This window comes from Miniopterus natalensis, chromosome 4, assembly GCF_054644295.1.
Source record: "Miniopterus natalensis isolate mMinNat1 chromosome 4, mMinNat1.hap1, whole genome shotgun sequence".
In the NCBI taxonomy this organism is placed as follows: domain Eukaryota; kingdom Metazoa; phylum Chordata; class Mammalia; order Chiroptera; family Miniopteridae; genus Miniopterus; species Miniopterus natalensis.
This window is the reverse complement of record NC_142084.1, coordinates 66,557,550-66,578,018: the sequence shown is the minus strand read 5'-3', so window position 1 is coordinate 66,578,018 and position 20,469 is coordinate 66,557,550. Positions and strand designations below refer to the sequence as shown.

Here is a 20,469-nt window from a genome sequence, read left to right as displayed (position 1 = left end):
TTTTGTTCATTACGTTCCACATATAAGTGAAATCATGTGGCACTTGTCTTTCTCTGACTGGCCTATTTCAGTTAACATAATACTCTCCAGGTACAAAGAAAATTATAAAAACAACAAAAAAAGAAAAAAATAACTAAATAAAATACTCTCCAGGTCCATCCATGACATCACAAGAGGTAAGATTCCCCCTGAGTAGTATTTCATTGTGTAAATGTGCCACTGCTTTTTCATCCGCTCATTTCATAATAGGCAGGTGGGCTGCTACCAAGTCTTGGCTACTGTAAATAAAGCTGCAGTGAACACAGGGGTGCATAGAATCTTTTGAATCAGTGTTCAAATACATTCCCAGAAGTGGAACCACTCGGCCATAAGGCAGCTCCATTTTTAATGTTTTGAGGTAACTACGCTGCTTTCCACAGTGGTTGCACCAGTCTGTATTCCCACCATCCGTGCACGAGGGTTCCCCTTTCTCCACATCTTCCCCAACACTTACTGCTTGATGATTTATTCATGGTAGCCATTCTGACAGGTGTGAGGTGATATCTTGTGGTTTTGATTTGCATTTGCCTGATGATTAGTGACCTTGAGCATCTTTTCTTGCCTATTGGCCATCTGTATGTGCTCTTTGGAGAAGTGCCTATTCAGGTCCTCTGCCCATTTTTCAATTGGATTGTTTGCTTTTTTTGGTATTGAGTTGTATAAGTTGTCTATAAATTTTGGATATGAACTCTTATCAGATGTATCATTGGCGAATATGTTCTCCCATTTAGTGGGTTTTCTTTTCATTTTCTTGATGGTGTCCTTGGCTGTGCAAAAACTTTTTAGTTTGATGTTGTCTCTTTTGTTTATTTTTTCTCTTGTTTCCCTTGCCCGAGGAGATATATCAGAAAAAATATTGCTCTGAGTAATGTCAAAGACTTTACTGCCTATGTTTTTTCCTAAGATTTTTGTGATTTTGAGTCTGACATTAAACTCTTTAATCCATTTTGAGTTTATTCTGTGCGTGGTGTAAGAAAGTGGTCTAGTTTCATTTTTTTGCCCATATCCGTCCAATTTTCCCAGCACCATTTATTGACTGTCTTTATTCTGTTGTATGTTCTTGCCTTCTTTGCCAAATATTAATTGACCATAAAGGCATGAGCTTACTTCTGGACTCTTTATTCTGTTCCATTGATCTTTATGTCTCTTTTTATGCCAGTTCCATGGTATTTTAGTTACTATGGCCTTGTAGTATAGTTTGATATCAGGTAGTGTGATTCCTTTAACTTTGTTCCTCTTTCTGAAGATCACTGTTGCTGTTCATTGTCCTTTGTGGTTCCATATAAATTTTTGAAATATTTGTTCTAGTTCTGTGAAATATGCCATTGGTATCTTGATAGGAATTGTGTTGAATTTATAGATTGCTTTTGGTAGTATGGACATTTTAGTGATGTTAATCCTTCTCGTCCATGAACATGGTGTATACTTCCACTCATTGGTATCTTCTTCGATGTCTTCAGTGTCTTATAATTTTCTGAGTACAGGTCTTTTCCATCCTTGGTTAAATTTATTCCTAGGGATTTTGTTTTATTTTTGTGATGCCATTATAAATGGGGTTGTTTTCTTAGTTTTCCTTTCTGATAGTTCATTATTGGTGTATAAAAATGCAACTGATTTCTGGATATTTATTTTGTGTCTTACTAATTTACTGTATTTATCAGTTCTAGTAGCGTTTTTTTTTTTTGGTGGAATCTTTAGGGTTCTGTATATATAGTATCAAGTCATCGGCAAATAATGGCAGTGTTACTTGTGGTTCCCCCCCCCTAATTAATATACCTTTTATTTCTTCTACTTGCCTGATTGCTGGGACTAGGATTTCCAGTACTAGGTTGAATAAGAGTGGTGAAAGTGGACATCCTTCCCTTGTTCCTGATCTTAAGGGAAACACTTTTAGTTTTTGTCTGTTGAGCATGATTTTGGCTGTGGATTTGTCATCTATGGCCTTTATTGTGTTGAGGTATAGTCCCTCTATTCCCTCTTTGCTCAGAGTTTTTATCATAAATGAGTGTTGTATTTTATCAAATGTTATTTTCTGTACCTATTGATATGATCATGTGCTTTTTATACCTCATTTTGTATCACATTTATTGATTTGCAGATATTGTACCAGGCTTGCATCCCTGGAATAAGTCCCACTTGATCATGGTACATGAACATTTTAATGTATTGCTGGATTAGGTTTGGTTCTATTTTGTTGAAAATTTTAGCATCTATGTTCACCAGGGATATTGGCTATAATTTTCTTTCTTTGTATTGTCTTTATCTGGTTTTGGAATTAAGATAATGTTCATTTCATAAAATGAGCTTGAAAACCTTCCCTCTTCTTGCATCTTTTGGAATAGTTTGAAAAAGATAGGTGTTAGTTCTTCTTTGAATGTTTGGTAAAATTCACCTGTGAAGTCAGTTGGACTAGGACTTTCGTTTGTTGGGAGGTTTTTGATTACTGCTTCCCCCAAAGTGAATTAAGTTCTAAACATGTTCCACAAATGTGTCACCATTATTCTTGATGTACCACCACAGAGTTCCAGAAAAAAATTAAATAATGTGAGAAAAGAAGTCTTATTCTACTGTATTCATTATTACATGGTTTTGAATCTTAGCGGGTATATCTCAAAATTGCAATAACGGGAAATGTATGTGAAATTAAAAAGGAAAGGAAGGAAGATGGATGGGGAAAGGATCACAAAGCATGACACATCTCAGTTTCTGAGGGAGTAAATTCCTGTAGGTCATCTGAAGGAACCATCTTTCAAATCTAGATTGAAGCTGAAAATCACATCACTGTTCTTGTGAAAGGTAGGAGAGCAAATTCAGCTTGCTTGGCTATAGTCCAACTCAATCTCAGCCTCTTCTTTTGAAAAGTGAAGTGAATGAGAGGAAATATCTCAAATAAATGTTTTTAAGATGAAATTAAGTCACTCATGAGAAGAAACAAGTAGAGTCCTGATATTTTAAACACTTTCTTCTGATTACTGTATGATTTTTATTCCACTCTTCTGGAAAAAAATAAGCATACAACAAAATTAAGGTGAAGATGAGGAAGGTATGAGGACAACATTTTGGGAAACTAAATCAGCACTTGATACGATAAGTGCTTTAAATTTAAAGTTACAAACCTTAACAATAGCTCAAGAACGCTGGCCAAACATGGAACACTGTGGACAGCATCTAGGGAAGAAAAGTCAAAAAGGAATTTCAGAGGAAGTAGCTGAGAAGAAACAAATACAAATACAAACAAAGAGAAATGATATGTGGAAATAGAAGAAATCAAGCCTGTCTTTTATGGGAGAAAAGGAACCGCATACTTAAATTAGCAACATTCACCTTTGGGGCCCACAGTGTACACTTAGTTCTGAGGCCAGTGATCCATCATGGACAAGAAGCTGCTCGGTTGAGGAGCCTTCCCAACGCCCCCTTCACATCCTTGTTCCTCAGGCTGTAGATGAAGGGGTTCAGCATGGGGGTGACCACAGTGTACATAACTGAGGCAACTGAGTTTTGTAGGGTAGAATGGGTCAGAGCAGAGCTGAGGTAGACCCCCAGGCCTGTCCCATAGAACAAGGAGACCACAGAGAGGTGAGACCCACAGGTGGAAAATGCTTTATATTTTCCCACTGCAGAGGACATTCTCATTAAAGAGGAGACAATCTTACAGTAAGAAAAGAGAATCCCAGTGAGAGGAAACACACCCAGTAGAGAAGTAGTCACATACAAGAAGATGTTATTGATGAGTGTGTCAGAGCAGGCCACCTTGAGAATCTGAGCCAGTTCACAGAAAAAATGTGGAATTTCAGTGTCTATACTGAAGGTTAGCCACCTCATTAGTAGAATATGAACCAGGGAGACCCAGAAAATTATGAACCAAGACATCAGAACCAGGGAGCCACAGAGCCGGGGGTTCATGATGACTGTGTAGTGCAGGGGGTGGCAGATGGCCACATACCGGTCATAGGCCATCAGGGTCAGGAGAAAGTTGTCCATTCCAGCAAAAACTGTAAAAAAATACACCTGAGTGAGGCACCCAATGTAGGAGATGGCTTTGCTCTGTGCCTGGATGTTCACCAGCATCTTTGGGACGGTGGTGGAGGTGAAGCAGATGTCAACAAAGGACAGGTTGGACAAGAAGAAGTACATGGGGGTGTGGAGGCAGGAGTCAGAGCTGATGGCCAGCATGATGAGCAGGTTTCCCAGCACAGTGACCAGGTACATGGACAGAAACACTCCACAGAAGAGGGGCTGCAGTTTAGGATCATCCAAGAGACCCAGGAGGAGGAATTCGGACACTGCTGTGTGGTTTTCTGCGTCCATGCAGCTGGTGTGTATTCTAAACAAGGAGGAAAAAGCAACATTTAGTAAACAGCTGAATGGCATCTCAGTCACCACTTTTTGATACCACCTTTGCATGGACCTCTTTCATGACCCAGTAGTCATTCCAATGCCAGTGATACACTCATTTAAATGGTAACCCAATTTTATTTTAAATTGTGTAATTATTCAGACTTTCTTTGATTTAGCAGAAATCTTTTTCTTTTTATCTTCAATTCAAAGGTTCTAATTCTCTTATTGTAAGCTATGGACATAAACCAATTTCTTTCATACAAGCCTTCCAAAAGAACTGAAGACATTTGAAGTATTTTCTTTGATAATCTCAATACCACTTTCATTTCATAATAGTGAGTAAAATATGTGACTTCAACTTAAACAGCCTTAATTCTGTGACCTGATGCTTTATATTGATGTCACAGTTAACTCTCCATGTACCTTATTGTGTTTCTTTCTAAAAATGTGGTTACTGCTATTACCATCTTTGTGAGGTATGAAAATGCCTTTAATCACAGTAAGATCTCAATAAATTATGGCTATTATCATTATTGGTCTATTCTTTTCATTACAATTATTTTTGACATATAACTCCTCCAAAGTACAGTATAGAGCTGTGATTTAGAAAGGAGGATCTTGAGTCAGACTTCCTGGAATAGAATTTGGTCCACCCTGTCACACCTCTGTGACCTTGATGAAGTTATTTAATCTCATTTAGCTGCTGATACCGCACCTCCACCATGGGAGTAGTGAATATTCCCTACATTGTAGGACAGATGAGTGATTAAATGAGATTATGCATATAATATTTCTAGTGTAGTTCCTATGGCATATAGTAGACATGATAAAAGTTAACTTCTGTTCTTAACATCACCATAAATCTGTCTTGCATGGTCATCATTTTTGTATTTATCTTAATCAGGAGCAGCCATCATTATAAACACAAGAGGCCTGTTTGTTTGTTTTTTATCACCACCCAGCACTTCCAATTAATGAAGATCCTTATGGCTCCCCCTTTCAGAGACTTCCTGCCAAGTGGGTTCTTCCAAGAACAGGAAGATGCACATTGACTACATAAATAATAGGGGGAAACAGAAGCACACTACCATTACAATAAAACAGAAAGCAGGTGTGTGGGCATGTGCGTATGTGTACCTGCTCTCAAGTGTCAGTGTGTTGTATTAAAATCAGTGGCATGAACTGAAAAAAATTAATATATTTTATTTAAAATATTCAAAGTGTCTATACATGAAATCATTTAAAAAACTGAAAGACAAATTTAAGATTTGAAAATAAAAAGGCAACAAGCCAAATGGGAGAAGATATTTGCAAACAATACTTCCAATAAGGGGCTAATATAAAAAATATGTAAAGAACTCATACAACTCAACAACAAGAAAACAAAAATTTCAATTAAAAAATAGGCAGAGAACCCAAATAGACACTTTCCCAAGAAGACATACAGATGGTCAACAGACCTATGAAAAAATGCTCAACTTCACTAGCTATAGGGGAAACGCAAATAAAATCCACAATGAGATACCATCTCATACCTGTTACAATGGCTATTAGCAATAAGACAAGAAATAAGTTTTTGAGAAAATGTAGAGAAAAGGGAACCCTAGTGGGAATGAAAATTGGTGCAGCCTCTGTGGAAAACAGTAGGAAGGTTCATCAAAAAATTAAGAATAGATTACTTTATCACCCAGTAATTCCTCTTCTGGATATCTACGTAAAAATTTTGAAAGCACTTATTTGTAAAAAGATACATGTATGTACCCTCATGTTTATTGCAGCATTATTCACAATAACCAAGACATGGAAACAACCTAAGTGTCCTTTAACGGGTGATTGGGTAGAGAAGATGTGGTGCATGTACACTATGGAATATTACTCAGCCACTAAAAGGACGAAATGCTGCCGTTTGGACAACATGGATGGACCCTGAGAGCATCATGCTGAGGGAAATAAGACGGAAAAGAACAAGAATCACCTGATTTCACTCATACGTCGGATAGAAAACTGAAATCAACAAATGAGCAAACAAGACAAACTCACAGACCCAGACGACAGAATGGTGGTGACAAGGGGAGGGGGCGGGGAGGGTGGCGGGTGAAGGGCCAAGCGTAGGGCGATGGATGGAGACTGGCCTCTGGGTGGGGAGCACACGATGGACACACAGATGATGTGTTTATATAAATCCTTGCACCTGAACTTATGCAATGTTATTAACCAAGGTAATCCCAATAAATTTAATTTTAAAAAGACAGTAAAGTGTTTACATTCTCAACGATAAAACAAAAGATTCTCTATTACTAACGTCTAGAGAATGTTAATTAAGGAGAGAAAAAAAATCACTGAGGACCTATTTAATCTGGGGGGTTGGTAGAAAAGACTTCTTTGTGGAGCAGGGCAATGGAGGGGAGGAATGGGGGGCATCTGTAATATCCTCAACAATAAAGACAGATAAATTTTTAAAAAATTAAAAAATAGTAATAAAAGAAAAGGGTTCTCTGAAATATGAATTCTTGAGCTGAGAGAGGAAGGATGGGTAATTGTGAATGAGGAGAAATTTTAAAAGGGCAAGCATTTGGGGTTAAGAGAACAGAATAATCAGTTGCACTTGGGTCGCTGAGCTTGGTAACAGAAGGGATTTGAGAGACCAGTGAGATGGAGAACAGATAATGGGGGTCGGGAGGGACAGAGTGGGCAAGGCCCACAGTTTGAGCTCCATGTACTATTCCTTCAAGTGCCTCTCGTTGTTGTAATTTTATGTTCATTTGTGGGTTAGAAGTTGTAATTATTTCTGCTCACCATTGTTGTTTCAGGGACCTATCTGGTGCCTGGCACACAGTAGGTACCCGTGTTAGACAGATAATAAAATTTGAGGCCAAAGTGTCAACTATAACACAAAAGAGAAATCTTCAAGCTCATCATATAATTGGTTTCCTCTTGCTAAATGAGGAAACCAATGGCAATTTGTAAAAAAGAACAGCTGTTTTAAAACTGCAGACAACAGAATATCTTACATTAACTCACTATAACATATGTGTTAAATTCATGAACAGACCAATGTAGTCAACTCCAACTTCAATCATTTGATATTCTGCTGAACATTTAAAGAGATGGGTAAGATAAGGAATGCAAATTCACCTGAGTACCGAGCATCAGAAATAATTATATTATTTGTAGGTAAAATTGTGGATACTAAGGTGAAACAATAATAATATCAATATAGAAATATAAGTGCTATCAGTGAGTCATATTTGCTGCAAAATCAGTAGGAAATATAATAAAGAAACTCCAATCACATTAGGAACAACATAGACAATATCTCATGCATAGACGACCTCTAGTGAGTAGTTAATAAATTGTTGAGCACAGAAATCAGGAAGAGGCTACAATTACAGGAAAGAGTAGAAAAGAGGTGGAGATTCTCTGGAAAACAATTCTCACTGTAGAGATCCTTAATTTCCGAAAAGAGAAAGAAGGAAACAGAGCAAAGGGTGGAAAAGACACGTTTCAGTGGAGACTAAAGTACCTTCAAAGTACCGGACTTCATTGCTGTAAACTATGTAAGACAGGCCTGTCCCAGTCTAGCTATTCCAGAGGCAAAACCGGTACCCACTTGGCCTCATTTCCTTGTCATTCCACCAGCCCTCACTGGAATACAGTGACCCTCTCTGAAGAATGTCACTGAACCTTTCTGTTCTCCAAGGTCTGTCCCTGGGAAGCCCAACTGAGTTTTTATTTGGCTGGGATCAGAGAATTAAGGAAAGGGAAAACAGGAGCACGTGGACAGTTTCCAGGGTCTCAAGGGTTGAATTCTCAGAGCTCCTCATTAAATAGACTGTCCTATTATCTTCTCACTCTCCAAACAACTCAGATCTCATGGGGCGCTAAGATAACAGAATGGAAAAATTTCATCGGATGTGTCTGCACGAGCATCAAAGGGGGCAGATAAATTTATTTCCTCCAAGGAGAAACACTTCTTTCTTTGGTTTGACTTGAAAGTGACAAGGTGTCTCCCAAGGGATGTTTCCTTGCCTCAGAAACCAACTTTCTGTGATGTTCTTTCCTTGAGGAACCTTTGGAGATTTCATGGATCACTTGGTGTCCACAGTGTCATGGAGGCAAAGGTCCTTTTATACAAAAAGCAGATTTGTTAAATCATTTGGTTCTGTTGAAAGGACCAAGCAAATGAGGGCTAAAAAATATTCTTGACATTGTTGGTGACATGGACCCTCTGTTGACATCAACCAGGGCTCTACTCATTACCTGTAAATAGAGGGGTAGAGACAGAAACCATCCAGGTAGAAGGGTTGCAGAGTGAGGGTTGGGGACATAGAGGTGACAAATATAAAGCACCTATCAGATTTGTGGAGAAAGGGGAGGAGGGAGTATAAAGCATAGTGTAAAGAGAGTGTGGAACGTGAGAGGGTTTAAGAAAAATGGAAGATACAGGAACAGGTTAGTGTGAAAGAGAATGACCCAACTTAGTGCAGGCCTTTGAGTGCACAGGAGGTGCTGACCCCATAGTCCCCAGGATGCAGCACCCGCTCTAAGTCCTGACAATCATAGTGCGCTGGATGTTCGATTTATAGAATACATGGGTCCATAAATCAAGGGTTGGAAGTAGAGTGGCCCTTTCTAATGACACTTCCGTTGAGCCACTTGGGAAGCTTGCGCTTCAGATCTCCACAACTCTGGTGTGTGCAAGCCAAGAGGTCTTGACTCCTAAAGAGAGACACTTCCAGACACAAGGCAAAAGTCCCAGTGAACTTCAAGCTGTACTGCTGCCTGGCAATTCAGGTCCTTTATGCCAAGAAGAGGAGTCACCATTCTGTCAGGGGTAGCTGATCCTGGTCACCAGTGTCATTGTGTGACCATGGCAATGGGCATGCACTGGCAGCCTGCTGTTCTCAGTATGTGGGTGGGAACAGCTCAGGAGCAACCTGAATGCAGACACAGTGGTGAATGCAAATGTCTTCAGCCAGTGAGACGTTTATATGATTTATGAAGTGATTTTCCCTGATCGGTTTAGTACCAACCTGGCACCATACATAATTATTACAATATTATTGACTATTATCCCTATGCTGTTCTTTATATTACTGTAACTATTTTGTAACTACCAATTGGTACTTTTTTAAAATCTTCATCTAGGATATGCTTAGAGAGAAGAAGGGAGAAGGGGAGCGAGGGAGAGAAGGAGGAAGGGAGAGAGAGAGAGAGCGAGAGAGAGAGAGAGAGAGAGAGAGAGAAACATTAATTGGTTGCCTGGACCAGGGATCAAACCCGAAACCTAGGTATGTGCCCTGGCTGGGAATTGAACCTTTTAGTGCACAGGACAATACTTAATGAACTGAGCCACTCCAAGCCCAATTTGTACTTCTTAATCCCATCACTCTTTTCACCCAGCCTCACAAATGTCCCATCTGGCAACCATCAGTTTGTTCCCTGTATCTCTGAGTCTGTTTCTCCTTTGTTGCTTTATTTTGTCCTTTAGATCCCACGTGTAAGTGAAATCATATGGTATTTTTCTTTCTCTGACTGGCTTATTTCACTTAGCGTAATACCCTTTAGGTCCAGCAAATGGTAAGATTTTATTCTTTTTTATGTCTCCGTAATATTCCATTGTATATGTGTACCACTTCTTCATCCAATCATCTATTGATGGGCACTTAGGTAGCTTTCATAGCTTGGCTATTGTAAATAATGCTGCAATGAACATAGGGGTGCATATATCTTTTCAAATGAGTGTTTTAGATTTCTTCAGATAAATACACAGAAGTGGAATTGTTGGATCATCAAGTAGCTTTCTTTTTAATTTTTTGAGAAACTTTCACACTGTTTCCCATAGCGGCTGCAACAATTTGCAATCTTACAAATTGTGCATGAAGTTTCCCTTTTCTCCATATTCTTGGCAACACTTGTTTGTTGATTTATTGATGATAGCCATTCTGACAAGAGTGAAGTGAAATCTCATTGTGGTTTTAATATGCACTTCTCTAGTGATTAGTGATGTTGAGCATCCGTTTATCTATCTGTATGTCCTCTTTGGAGAAATGTCTATTTAATTATTTAATTTGTATTGTTTGGTGTTTTTTGGTGTTAAGCTGTATGAATTCTTTATAAATTTTGTATATTAACCTCATATTGGATGTATCATTGGCAAATATCCCAATCAGTAGGTTTTCTTTTTGTTTGTTGATTGTTTCCTTTGCTGTGTAAAAACTTTTTAGTTTGTTGTAGTCTCATTTGTTTATTTTCTTCTTTTGTTTCCCTTGCCCAAGGAGATATATCAGGAACAATATTACTAGGAGCAATGTCAGAGGCTTTACTTTGTGTGTTGTCTTCTGGGAGTATTATGGTTTTGGGTCTTACCTTTAAGTCTTTAATCCATTTTGAGTTTATTCTTGAATATGGTGTAAGAAGGTGGTCTAGTTTCGTTTTTGTTTTTTTTTTTTTTTTGCACGTATCTGTCCAGTTTTCCCATGCTATTTATTGAGTAGACTTTATTTACCCAGTTATATATTATTGCATCCTTTGTTAGAGATTAACTCACCATGCAGGCATGGGTTTGTTTCTGGGACTTCTATTGTGTTTCATTGATCTATGGGCCTGCTATTATGTCAGTACCATGTTGTTTTGATTACCATGGCCTTGTAGTATAGTTTCATATCAGGTATTGTGATACTTCTAACTTTGTTCTTTCTCAAGATTGCTGTGGCTTATTCAGGTCTTTTGTAGTTCCATATAAATTTTAGAATTATTTGTTCTAGTTCTGTGAAAAATGCCATTGATATTTTGATTGGGATTGCATTGAATCTGTAGATGGCTTTGGGTAGTATGGGAATTTTAATGTTGTTAATTCTTCCTATCCATGAGCACGAAATATGCTTCCCTTTATTTCTATCTTCTTCAACTTCTTTCTTTCTTTCTTTCTCTTTCTTTCTTTCTTTCTTTCTTTCTTTCTTTCTTTCTTTCTTTCTTTCTTTCTTTCTTTCTTTCTTTCTTTCTTTCTTTCTTCTTTCTCTCTCTCTCTCTCTCTCTCTCTCTCTCTTTCTTTCTTTCTTTCTTTTTTTAATATATCTTTATTGATTTCAGAGAGAGGAAAGGAGAGGGAGAGAGAGAGATAGAAACATCAATGATGAGAGAGTCATTGATCGAGCCCACAATCCGGGCATGTGCCCTGACTGGGAATCGAACCCCAATCGCCTGGATCCCAGGTCTACGCTCAACCGCTGAGCCACGCCCAGCTGGGCTTCAATTTCTTTCTTTAATTTGTTATAGTTTCCCAAGTACAGGCTTTTTACCTCCTTGGTTAAATTTATTCCTAGGTATTTTATTATTTTTTGATGCAATTGTAAATAGGATTGTTTTCTTAATTTCTCTGATAGCTCATTATTGGTGTATAAATATGCAACTGAGTTTTGAATATTAACTTTATATCCTGCTATTTTACTAAATTAATTTAGCAGTTCTAATACTTTTTTTTGTGTAAAATCTTTAGGGTTCTCCCTATATAGTACTAAATATTCATTTGAAAATAATGACAATTTTACTTCTTTCTTTCCAATTTGGATGTGTTTTATTTCTTTTTCTTGTGTGATTGCTGTGGTAAAGACTTCCAATACTACATTGAATAAAAGTGGGGAAAGTGGGCATTCTTGTTTTGTTCTGGATCTTAAGGAAACACTTTTCACTTTTCTCCCATTTTTAATTGGATTTTATTATTTTGCTGTTGAGTTATATGTGCTCTTTATAAATTTTATGTATTAACCTCTTATCAGATATATAATTTGCAAGTATTTTCTCCCATTCGGTAGGTTGCTTTATTTTGTTAATGGTTTCCTTTGCTGTGCAGAACCTTTTGGTTGGATGTGGGCTCACTTGTTTGTTTGTTTATTTCCTTTACTTAGATCAACTTTTTGTATAAGTTTTGGGAGAAGCTCTTCCATGGTTTCAATGCATGTTTTACAGGGGAGGGTGAATGAGATGCACTAAAAAGAGGAGGATCAGTGGGAAGAACTATAGCTCCTGCTACTGTAGATGGTCTCAAAGCCACAACTGACACTCGGTGTCTCTCTCCTCTACTAGGCATTCTCAATTCCCCTCACCCTTGAGTAATATCTCTGCTACTCTGGATGGCTTACCTGGTGTGGTGATTCTAACTCCCCCCAACCCCCCAGAGGGTTCTGAGGTCCAGGGAAGTGAGATGACTTGCCTAAGGTCATATACCCAGTAAGATACAAAATGGGGTTTAATCTCCAGCACCCTGGCTTATGTCTTTTTAAACTGAACATTCTATAGTTCAACTAGTATTAAACATTGTGCAATTTAACTAAAAATAACAGTGAATAGAAAAAAAAATCAAAGCTCCCCTTTTCATTTCTGAAAGTACAAATATTTTAAAATATAACAATAATCAAATTTGTCAAACTCATCTCTGGTGGGAAAATACTTATTAAACTAGTTGCAGCCTGGAAGGGATAATCAGGAAATAATGTTTTGTCTGTAAACATATAGTGCACACAGATAGGTAAATGCATCAAGATGTAAATTGTGCTTTATTCTTTTGGTATCTCTTATTTGCATTTTCCAAGTTTTCTAACATATATTACATTTTTTTATCATCAAGCACTTTAAAGTGTTGAGTTTTAAAGATTTAGAAAAATTAAGAAAATAAACCTAATAAAAGAATGAGTCAGTAAATATTAAAATTAAAAATAAAAGTAGAAATCAATTTTTTTAAAAAGTAAAGTTAATTTTAAAAATAAGAAATATTTATATTATGATATTATTCACTATATATAGTCAATATAGTTATTATGGAAGTTATGATATTAAATAATATTAAACACACATGCCCACATAAGACTCTACTCTTTTATGATTTCCACTTCTCTCAGTCATATATTTCTATGTGATTCTTCTTTCATCACTGAACCATCTTTGGTTCCTGAAAATGTTTCATTGTGCACACTGGCATACTCAGAAACACCCTGCTTCATTTTCTCCACAGAAACCTCCTCATTCACTAAGAAACAGAGAGAGAAGAGCTCAGAGACATGTTGATGTCTTAGGCTGAATCTAGTATGAATGGGTGGATGGATAGATGACAGATAGATGATAGATAGATAGACAGATAGATATAGATAGATATAGACACAGACATATATACTACATATACTAACACTAAGCTGTATGACAAGTCTTTCTTGAATATTATTTTTCCTTTAAACAAAGTAACCTAGTGATAATCTGATCTCTCTTTGTCACCAAATACATCACTATCGCTGGTTGATATGTAAAGTCTTGAGACTTTTGGCTATTTGATTGAACTATTCAAGTTGGACATAGAAGAGGAACCAAGATGTGGAGATGCTGAGGACTCCAAGGAGTACATAGGAGTAGACCTTCTAAGAAAACCTAGCAATATTCTGGGTAAATAGAGTAGCAACTGGCTGTGCTGGAAATGCCCCTTCATCTCATTCTGGTCATGATTATCATGTCATATCACAGATATATCACATTGAAAGGAGATTATGAATTGTGGCACTAACAGAATTTATGGGATTTTATGTTTAAAAAATCATTTATATATGGACTTGAGTAACTATCCAGTAAAGTCTTACATGTGTTTGCCAGCTTTCTAGACTATTTTGATCTTATGATGTCCTTATTCCACAACAGTCATATCAAAGGCAGAGTGAATCTAAAGAATAATTTACCAGCTCTTAAATATACTAGCCTAGAAGGAATGCATCAGTTTTATTGGACTCATATTTTATGCACTCATATTTTATTGGACAGAAAAAACATTGCCACCTTTACCTTAGAGGGAAAGGAAATGCAATTCTCATGGGTATGCAATAGGAGAGGATAATTAGAAATATTGTCAATCAGCAGTAAAATCTACCAAAGACATGGACACAACATCAAAATCCATGTGAAAAACGGTGAAGACTGTTAGATAAGACTATGGGCTCAGGGTTAGAGTTCTGGGTTTATCCTGCTTTTGCCACTTGGTCCCTCATCCCTCTATAACTTTGGGAAAGCTTTGTTTTGTTTTTAGCTTTCTTAGAGTCTCAGTTTCATCACCTCTAAAATGGGGACAGTAATTTTCCCTATTGCAAAGATTACGGAAGATAACAGAGAACAGTTTGCACAGGCTTACCGTATAACAAGCACTGACACATCAACTGTATTTTGATATGTATTTTAATCATACTTTATCCAGTAAAAAAAAAAAACACTGTTGGTGATACACACACACAAATAGCACAAATTCATAATCAAACACATAGAAATAAATTAAGGTGAACAATCAGTAGTTTAAACTCTCTAGTAGTTTAAGCTCTCTTCAAATCCAAGTTTAGAACTCACTAGTGTGAAGGTAAGGAAGAAGACCAAGGACATAATTTTTGGACAGCAGATGGGACAAAAAGATCATCAAAGGAATCACTGGGAGATTAGTTGTTTAAATGTGTGTTAAAAACTAGGAGAGAGCAAAGTCATAGATCCTTAGACTGGATAAAAGAATGACAGCTTGAGAGACTTAAGAGTAAGAACTTTAGAATGAAAGTTTTTGCCACTAGTACTCACTAAACTTCAGTCCCAGGGCCCATGGATCTAGCACAGACAAGAGGCTGCTCTGTGGAGAAGCCTTCCCAGGGCCCCCTTCACATCCTTGTTCCTCAGGGTGTAGATGAAGGGGTTCAGCATGGGGGTGACCACAGTGTACATCACTGAGGCCACCGAGACTTTCTGGGAAGAGTGAGTCGCTGCAGAAGTGAAGTAAACCCCAATGCCTGTTGCATAAAATAAAGAAACTACTGAGAGGTGACTCCCACAGGTGGAAAATGCTTTTTGCTTTCCCTGCGACGAGGACATCTTCTTTATGGAAGAGGTAATTCTTGAGTAGGAGAATAGGATCCCCAAAAGGGGGACCACACCCAGCACACCCGTCATAAAATATACCAATATGCTATTCAGGAAGGTGTCAGAGCAGGCCAACCTGAGGACCTGTGTCAGCTCACAGAAGAAATGCGGAATTTCGAGATCTCTGCAGAAATTCAGATGCACCATCAGAGAGATATGGAGGAGGGATGTCATGACACCAATGAACCAAGTCATAAAAACTAGCAAGCCGCAGAGGCGAGGGTTCATGATGACCGTGTAGTGCAGGGGCTGACAGATGGCCACATACCGGTCAAAGGCCATCACGGTCAGGAGCAGAGTGTCCAGGATAGGAAAAAACATGGAAAAATATACCTGAGTGAGGCAGCTCATGTAGGAAATGGCCTTGTTCTCTGTCTGGATGCTCACCAGCATCTTGGGGACTATGGTGGTGCTGAAGCAGATGTCCACCACGGACAGGTTGGACAGGAAGAAGTACATGGGCGTGTGGAGGCGGGAGTCTGAGCCGATGATGACGATGATGAGCAGGTTTCCCAGCACGGTGACCAGGTACATGGACAGGAACAGCCCCAGTAGGAGGGGCTGCAGTTCTGGGTCCTCAGAGAGTCCAAGGAGGGTAAACTCGAAAATTCCTGTTTTGTTTCCTGCTTTCATGTAGTTGAAATATCTATGAAGGAAAAGGCAAGAACAACACAAATTAGCACAGACTGTCACCTTCCACATAACAGAAATGTTGACTATGCCTTTCATGGAAGTTATTTATAAAGTCTGCCACTTTGTCTAAAAGTTGGGTCTCCGTTCACATATAAATGGAATCCTAAACAATGGGGCCTCTTCTCCCCCCCACTCATCTTAAGTAACCATTTTATAACAATGAAACCAAAATAGAATCCTACAAAACAGAATTCCTGACCACTTATCTTAAGCATCCCTTTCATAACAACCCTGTCAGGTGGTCATGAAGCTGCAAAGTGGGACAAATCAATATCATGTGCCTCCTGGTAGGAGGCACTGGAAAGGACTCAATGTCACTACGTAGGCCTTTTGCCAAAGGCACAGAACTTCAATCTAAAGACTAAGGAGCATCAGACAAACCCAAATTGAGGGACATTCAAAAATGTCAGCGTCATCGAATTCAAAGAAAGTCTAGGAACTGTTCTGGATTAAAGGCGGCTAAAGAGGTGTCAGCCAAATGTAACGCATGATCTTGGGTTTTCTTTGGCTCTAGATCACAGTATTAGGATAATTGTCAAAATAGGACTGACGTCTATAAATGTAATCACAGTATTATATCAACGATAATTCCTTGATTTTGATCATTGTACTGAGGCTGTGTGAGGAAAATGTCCTTGTTTTTAGGGAATATCAATGATTTAGAGGTGCAAGGTACTCTCAAATGGTTCTGAAAACATACACGCACACACACATGTGCACACACACAAAAGGAAGACAGAAAAAGTGAGGGTGGTAAAAAATGTTAACATTTGGGGGATCCAGTAAAGGATATACATAGGAACTATTCTTTCAACTGTTCTTTAAACCCAAAATAATGTAAAAATTTCAGAGTTAAAGAACACTTTCACACAATGCCTAATAGTACAGGGTAGAAAAAGAAGAAAATCCATCCATGAAAAGTCAGAAAGGGTCTGACATCCAACATCAGTGTAGCTGAGGCGACTACCCAGAGTTAGAGCCCACATTCACACCCACCTAGACCTCAGCCACAGGAATTCAGTCCCAAGTGGTCCTGGTTGACATATATCCTAAGCCCCAGGCAGAAACAAACACAAATATGCTCTGAAAGGTGCTTTCATCTGAGGATTTTTGCCTCAGTGTCCATAAGGGAGGCTGGTCTATGATTTTTCTTTCTTTTAATGCCCTTTCCAGGTTTGCCAGCACATGCTGGTTCCTTCGAACCTCCCAATGTTATTAAGCACAACACTAGCCTTTCACTCTCCCAGTTCCAACTCTTTTGACTTCTTAGGAATCCTAAAAATCTCCCAGCCACACCTGTGTACACACTGCCCTCCGGGTGGGGTGGTCCTCCATGCCTTTGCCTTTCTGTGATAATTCTTGTCTTTATCTCTTATATGGGACATCATTTCTTCAAAGAAGCCTTCCTGAACCCTCCCTGACCAGCAAGCACAGCCCCCCAGTCCGTGCTTTTATAGCCCCCTGTATTCTTCTTCATTGCCTAAGTCATTGTTATGTTTTTGCATTTAGTTATGAAATTATTTAATTAATATCTGTCCCTTTCACCACTGAATCATAAGCTACACAAGTTCAGATCACACGCTATAACATTTACTGATCCTGGTATTCACAGTGGTTTGTTCTCAAAGAGCATGAAAAGTTGAATGAAGGTTGAAACCAAAAATAATACATAACTCAAACAAGAAATCCACAAGCTAAACTCACACGGACTACAAATGCAGCAATCTGAAGGAGTAAGATGAAGTTGTCGGCTTGATAAAAATAACATACTCCCTTATGCATTAATGTTCATCTGAAAGGCACAAAAATATTTAATATTAGAAAGTCAGATAACAAAAGTATTTGCATGAATAGACCAATGCAGAAATAATGATAGTTTCAACATAAATGCATATAATAAATTGAACAGTCATTGATGGGAAGGGAACAGTAAAATTTCAAGTGCTAATCCAAGATCCATCATTAAACCCTAAAAAACAAAACAAACTCATAAGAAGCAGCAGGGAGAAATTATGCCTGCTGTTATCATTATTTAATGTTGTTTCTAATAATTCAAAAGGAATGCCATCAAACAAAAGTAAATCAGATGTAATAGTTGAAAACCAAAAGCAAAACTGGTCACTATCAGCTGCTGATATGATTACCTACTTGGGAACACTAAAGAAAGTCAACTTAAACACCATTCGGACTAATCAGTGTCATTAGCTTTCTTGTATCTGCAAAGAATCACTAGGAAAAATAAGAGGGAAAGTAGGTCCATTCACAATTGCAATGACAACATAGATAACATCTGACACATAGTGGGCATTCAGTACATATTTGTTGAATCAAGGAGTATATATAACCTCGTAAAACTCAAATGATGATGGGGCCGGGGTGTGGAAGCAGATACTTTGCTGGAGCGGAGGTTCTCCAATTATAGCAGGCATCGGAATCCCCTGGAGGGCTTGTTGAAACAGATTGTTGGGTCTCATCCCCATAATTTCTGTCAGCAGGTCTTGGGTGGGTCTGAGAATCTGCATTTCCAACAAGCACCCCGGGGGGCGGGGGTACTGATGCTACTGCTGCTGCTTCAGGAACCACACTTTGAGAACTACTGCACTAGACAAGGACAAAAGCTCTTAGCAGGGCGCTGACACTGAGCAAGTCATTGGCTCCAGAATGAGTTTCCATTGGAGCTGGTGGTGACAGAAACAATGGAATAAAAAAAGACATATATAACCAGGAAAATAAATTTCAGAGATGAAAATAAAATAACATCGACTTGTTGTTCCACTTATTTGGACATTAGTCGGTTGCTTCTTGTGTGGGCCCTGACCTGGGACTGAATGCACAGCGCTGGTGTATCGGGATGACGCTCTAATCAACTGAGCTACGTGGCCAGGGCCCTCTCCCCACTTTTTAAATATTCCTTTCCATACACAGTACTGGCTAGGCCAGGTGACTCACTCCACCGGCACTGCTTAAATATTTGTACCAATTCTTTCTCCTCTGACTGTTGGATGCTGAAGACACTCACCCAGGGAATGGTAGAGATGGAGCTTGTCACAAAGTCATGTCTGTGAGAGGCACAAGTGTGGTCTCCCCTCGTCGGGCGTCACTGAACTACGGGTGAGGATGCCAGGGAAGTACTTATGGCTCCTCAAGGCCCAGGGGGATGATGTGTCCTCTTTCCTCATTAAATAAATTGTTCCTCTGATGCTCTACTCTTGAAGCCATCCAGCTCCCTGGGGGCGCAGAGCAAGTGGCAGACCTGAACGCGTGCTAATTCTGTTTCCAGGGAGGCGGCTTTGGAGCCGGGTGGATTCTGCCTCCCCGCCCCACACCTCTTCCTTCACTCTTATCGCTGTAGATTTGGCTTTGGGAAAAAGAGATTCCACCTCAGGAATGTGTCTGTGCTGCAAAGGCCCATCTCCCTGTGGCCACAGTACTGAGGGTCTCAAAGTAACACAGAAGCAAATGGAGATGCGTGTGTCTCAGGGGACCCCTTGTGACTGGGTAGGCTACGTGGAGCTGAACGCACCGTGGAGATGGAGCAAGTCCTGTTTTAAAGGAGGGAGTCAACCCTGTAACATGATGGTCTGAGGTCAATAAAATACAGGCTGAACCATAAGTCTTGGGTTTAGTGATACGGAAAACAATGGAGCAATTTTGGTAGAATGATGGGGAGGGGTCCATTTATAGTGGGCTTGGCAGTGAATTAGCAGTGAGGAAACTGACCTCGGGAGTGTAGAGCACTATCAAGAACTTTGGTTGTGAAGAGAAGAGAGGATAGAACTATAAGATGATTTTTCATTTTGGACATGAGGAAATATTTAAATGAAAAAGGAAATGCTCCAGTTGATTGTAGGAAATTAAATTGATACTCTATGATTTACCATAAAAATTGGAGTTCTGTAATTCATTTGAAAGTAAATGAATTATTTTATAAATTATCTATTCTTCATTCTAAGTGAAATGTACTATTCTTTAATTAGTTGCATCCCAAAAGCTTTGATATGTGGCAGTCATTTTCATTTGTCTCTATGTATCTTTTGATCTCTCCTTTTATTTCTTCTTTGACCCAGTCATCCTTTAATAGCATGCTGTTTAATCTCCCCATACTTGTGGCTTTTCCTGCTTTGGTTTTGCAGCTGATTTCCAATTTCAAAGCATTTTGATGGAAGAATATGTTTGGTATAATTTCAATCTTCTTGAATTTGTTGAGGCTTGTTTGTGTCCCAACATATGGTCCATTCTTGGGAATGTTCCATGTGCACTGGAGAATGTCCTGATGTTCTGGGATGAAAGGCTCTGTAAATGTCGATTATATTCATTTGGTCCAGTGTCATTTAAGGCTGGTATTTCCTTATGATTTTTTGGGGGAGTGATCTATCTATAACTGTCAGTGGGGTATTTAGGTTCCCTATGACAATTATGTTTTTGTTAGTTTCTCACTTGAGTTCTGTTTGTAGTTGCTTTATATATTTT

General features: G+C 38.7%; 3 protein-coding genes across 4 annotated transcripts in view; 1 reads left to right on the top strand and 2 right to left on the bottom strand.

The window, feature by feature from the left end:
* The window catches only part of LOC107525686 (olfactory receptor 7D4-like), a 32,616-nt gene that overhangs the window by 1,346 nt on the left and 10,801 nt on the right, over positions 1–20,469 (top strand). The window lies entirely within an intron of this gene.
* LOC107525687 (olfactory receptor 7D4-like) lies at positions 2,701–4,357 on the bottom strand. 2 transcript variants are annotated; one of them, XM_087816696.1, is made up of 3 exons: positions 3,364–4,357; positions 3,156–3,207; positions 2,701–3,035 (listed from the first exon to the last, which is right to left on the bottom strand). In XM_087816696.1, exon 1 carries the CDS (start codon positions 4,345–4,347, stop codon positions 3,409–3,411), a length of 939 nt encoding a protein of 312 aa, XP_087672822.1. In that variant the 5' UTR covers positions 4,348–4,357; the 3' UTR covers positions 2,701–3,035; positions 3,156–3,207; positions 3,364–3,408. The 2 variants fall into 2 exon arrangements, with proteins under 2 accessions (XP_087672822.1, XP_087672821.1); XM_087816695.1 differs by having other exon boundaries at positions 3,156–4,357.
* The window catches only part of OR7D2 (olfactory receptor family 7 subfamily D member 2), a 36,934-nt gene continuing 31,033 nt past the window's right edge, over positions 14,569–20,469 (bottom strand). Inside the window, exons 2-3 of the mRNA XM_016197923.2 lie at positions 17,704–17,791; positions 14,569–15,952 (exon numbers count right to left, since the gene is read on the bottom strand). Of these exons, the coding sequence (XP_016053409.2) occupies positions 14,998–15,939 (942 nt within the window). The 5' untranslated portion in view covers positions 15,940–15,952; positions 17,704–17,791 and the 3' untranslated portion in view covers positions 14,569–14,997. The remainder of the gene's footprint in view (positions 15,953–17,703; positions 17,792–20,469) is intronic.

What these genes read in the sequence shown, in the direction of transcription:
- LOC107525687 (XM_087816695.1), bottom strand. Translation starts at nt 4,347, where the DNA reads ATGGACGCAGAAAACCACACAGCAGTGTCCGAATTCCTCCTCCTGGGT.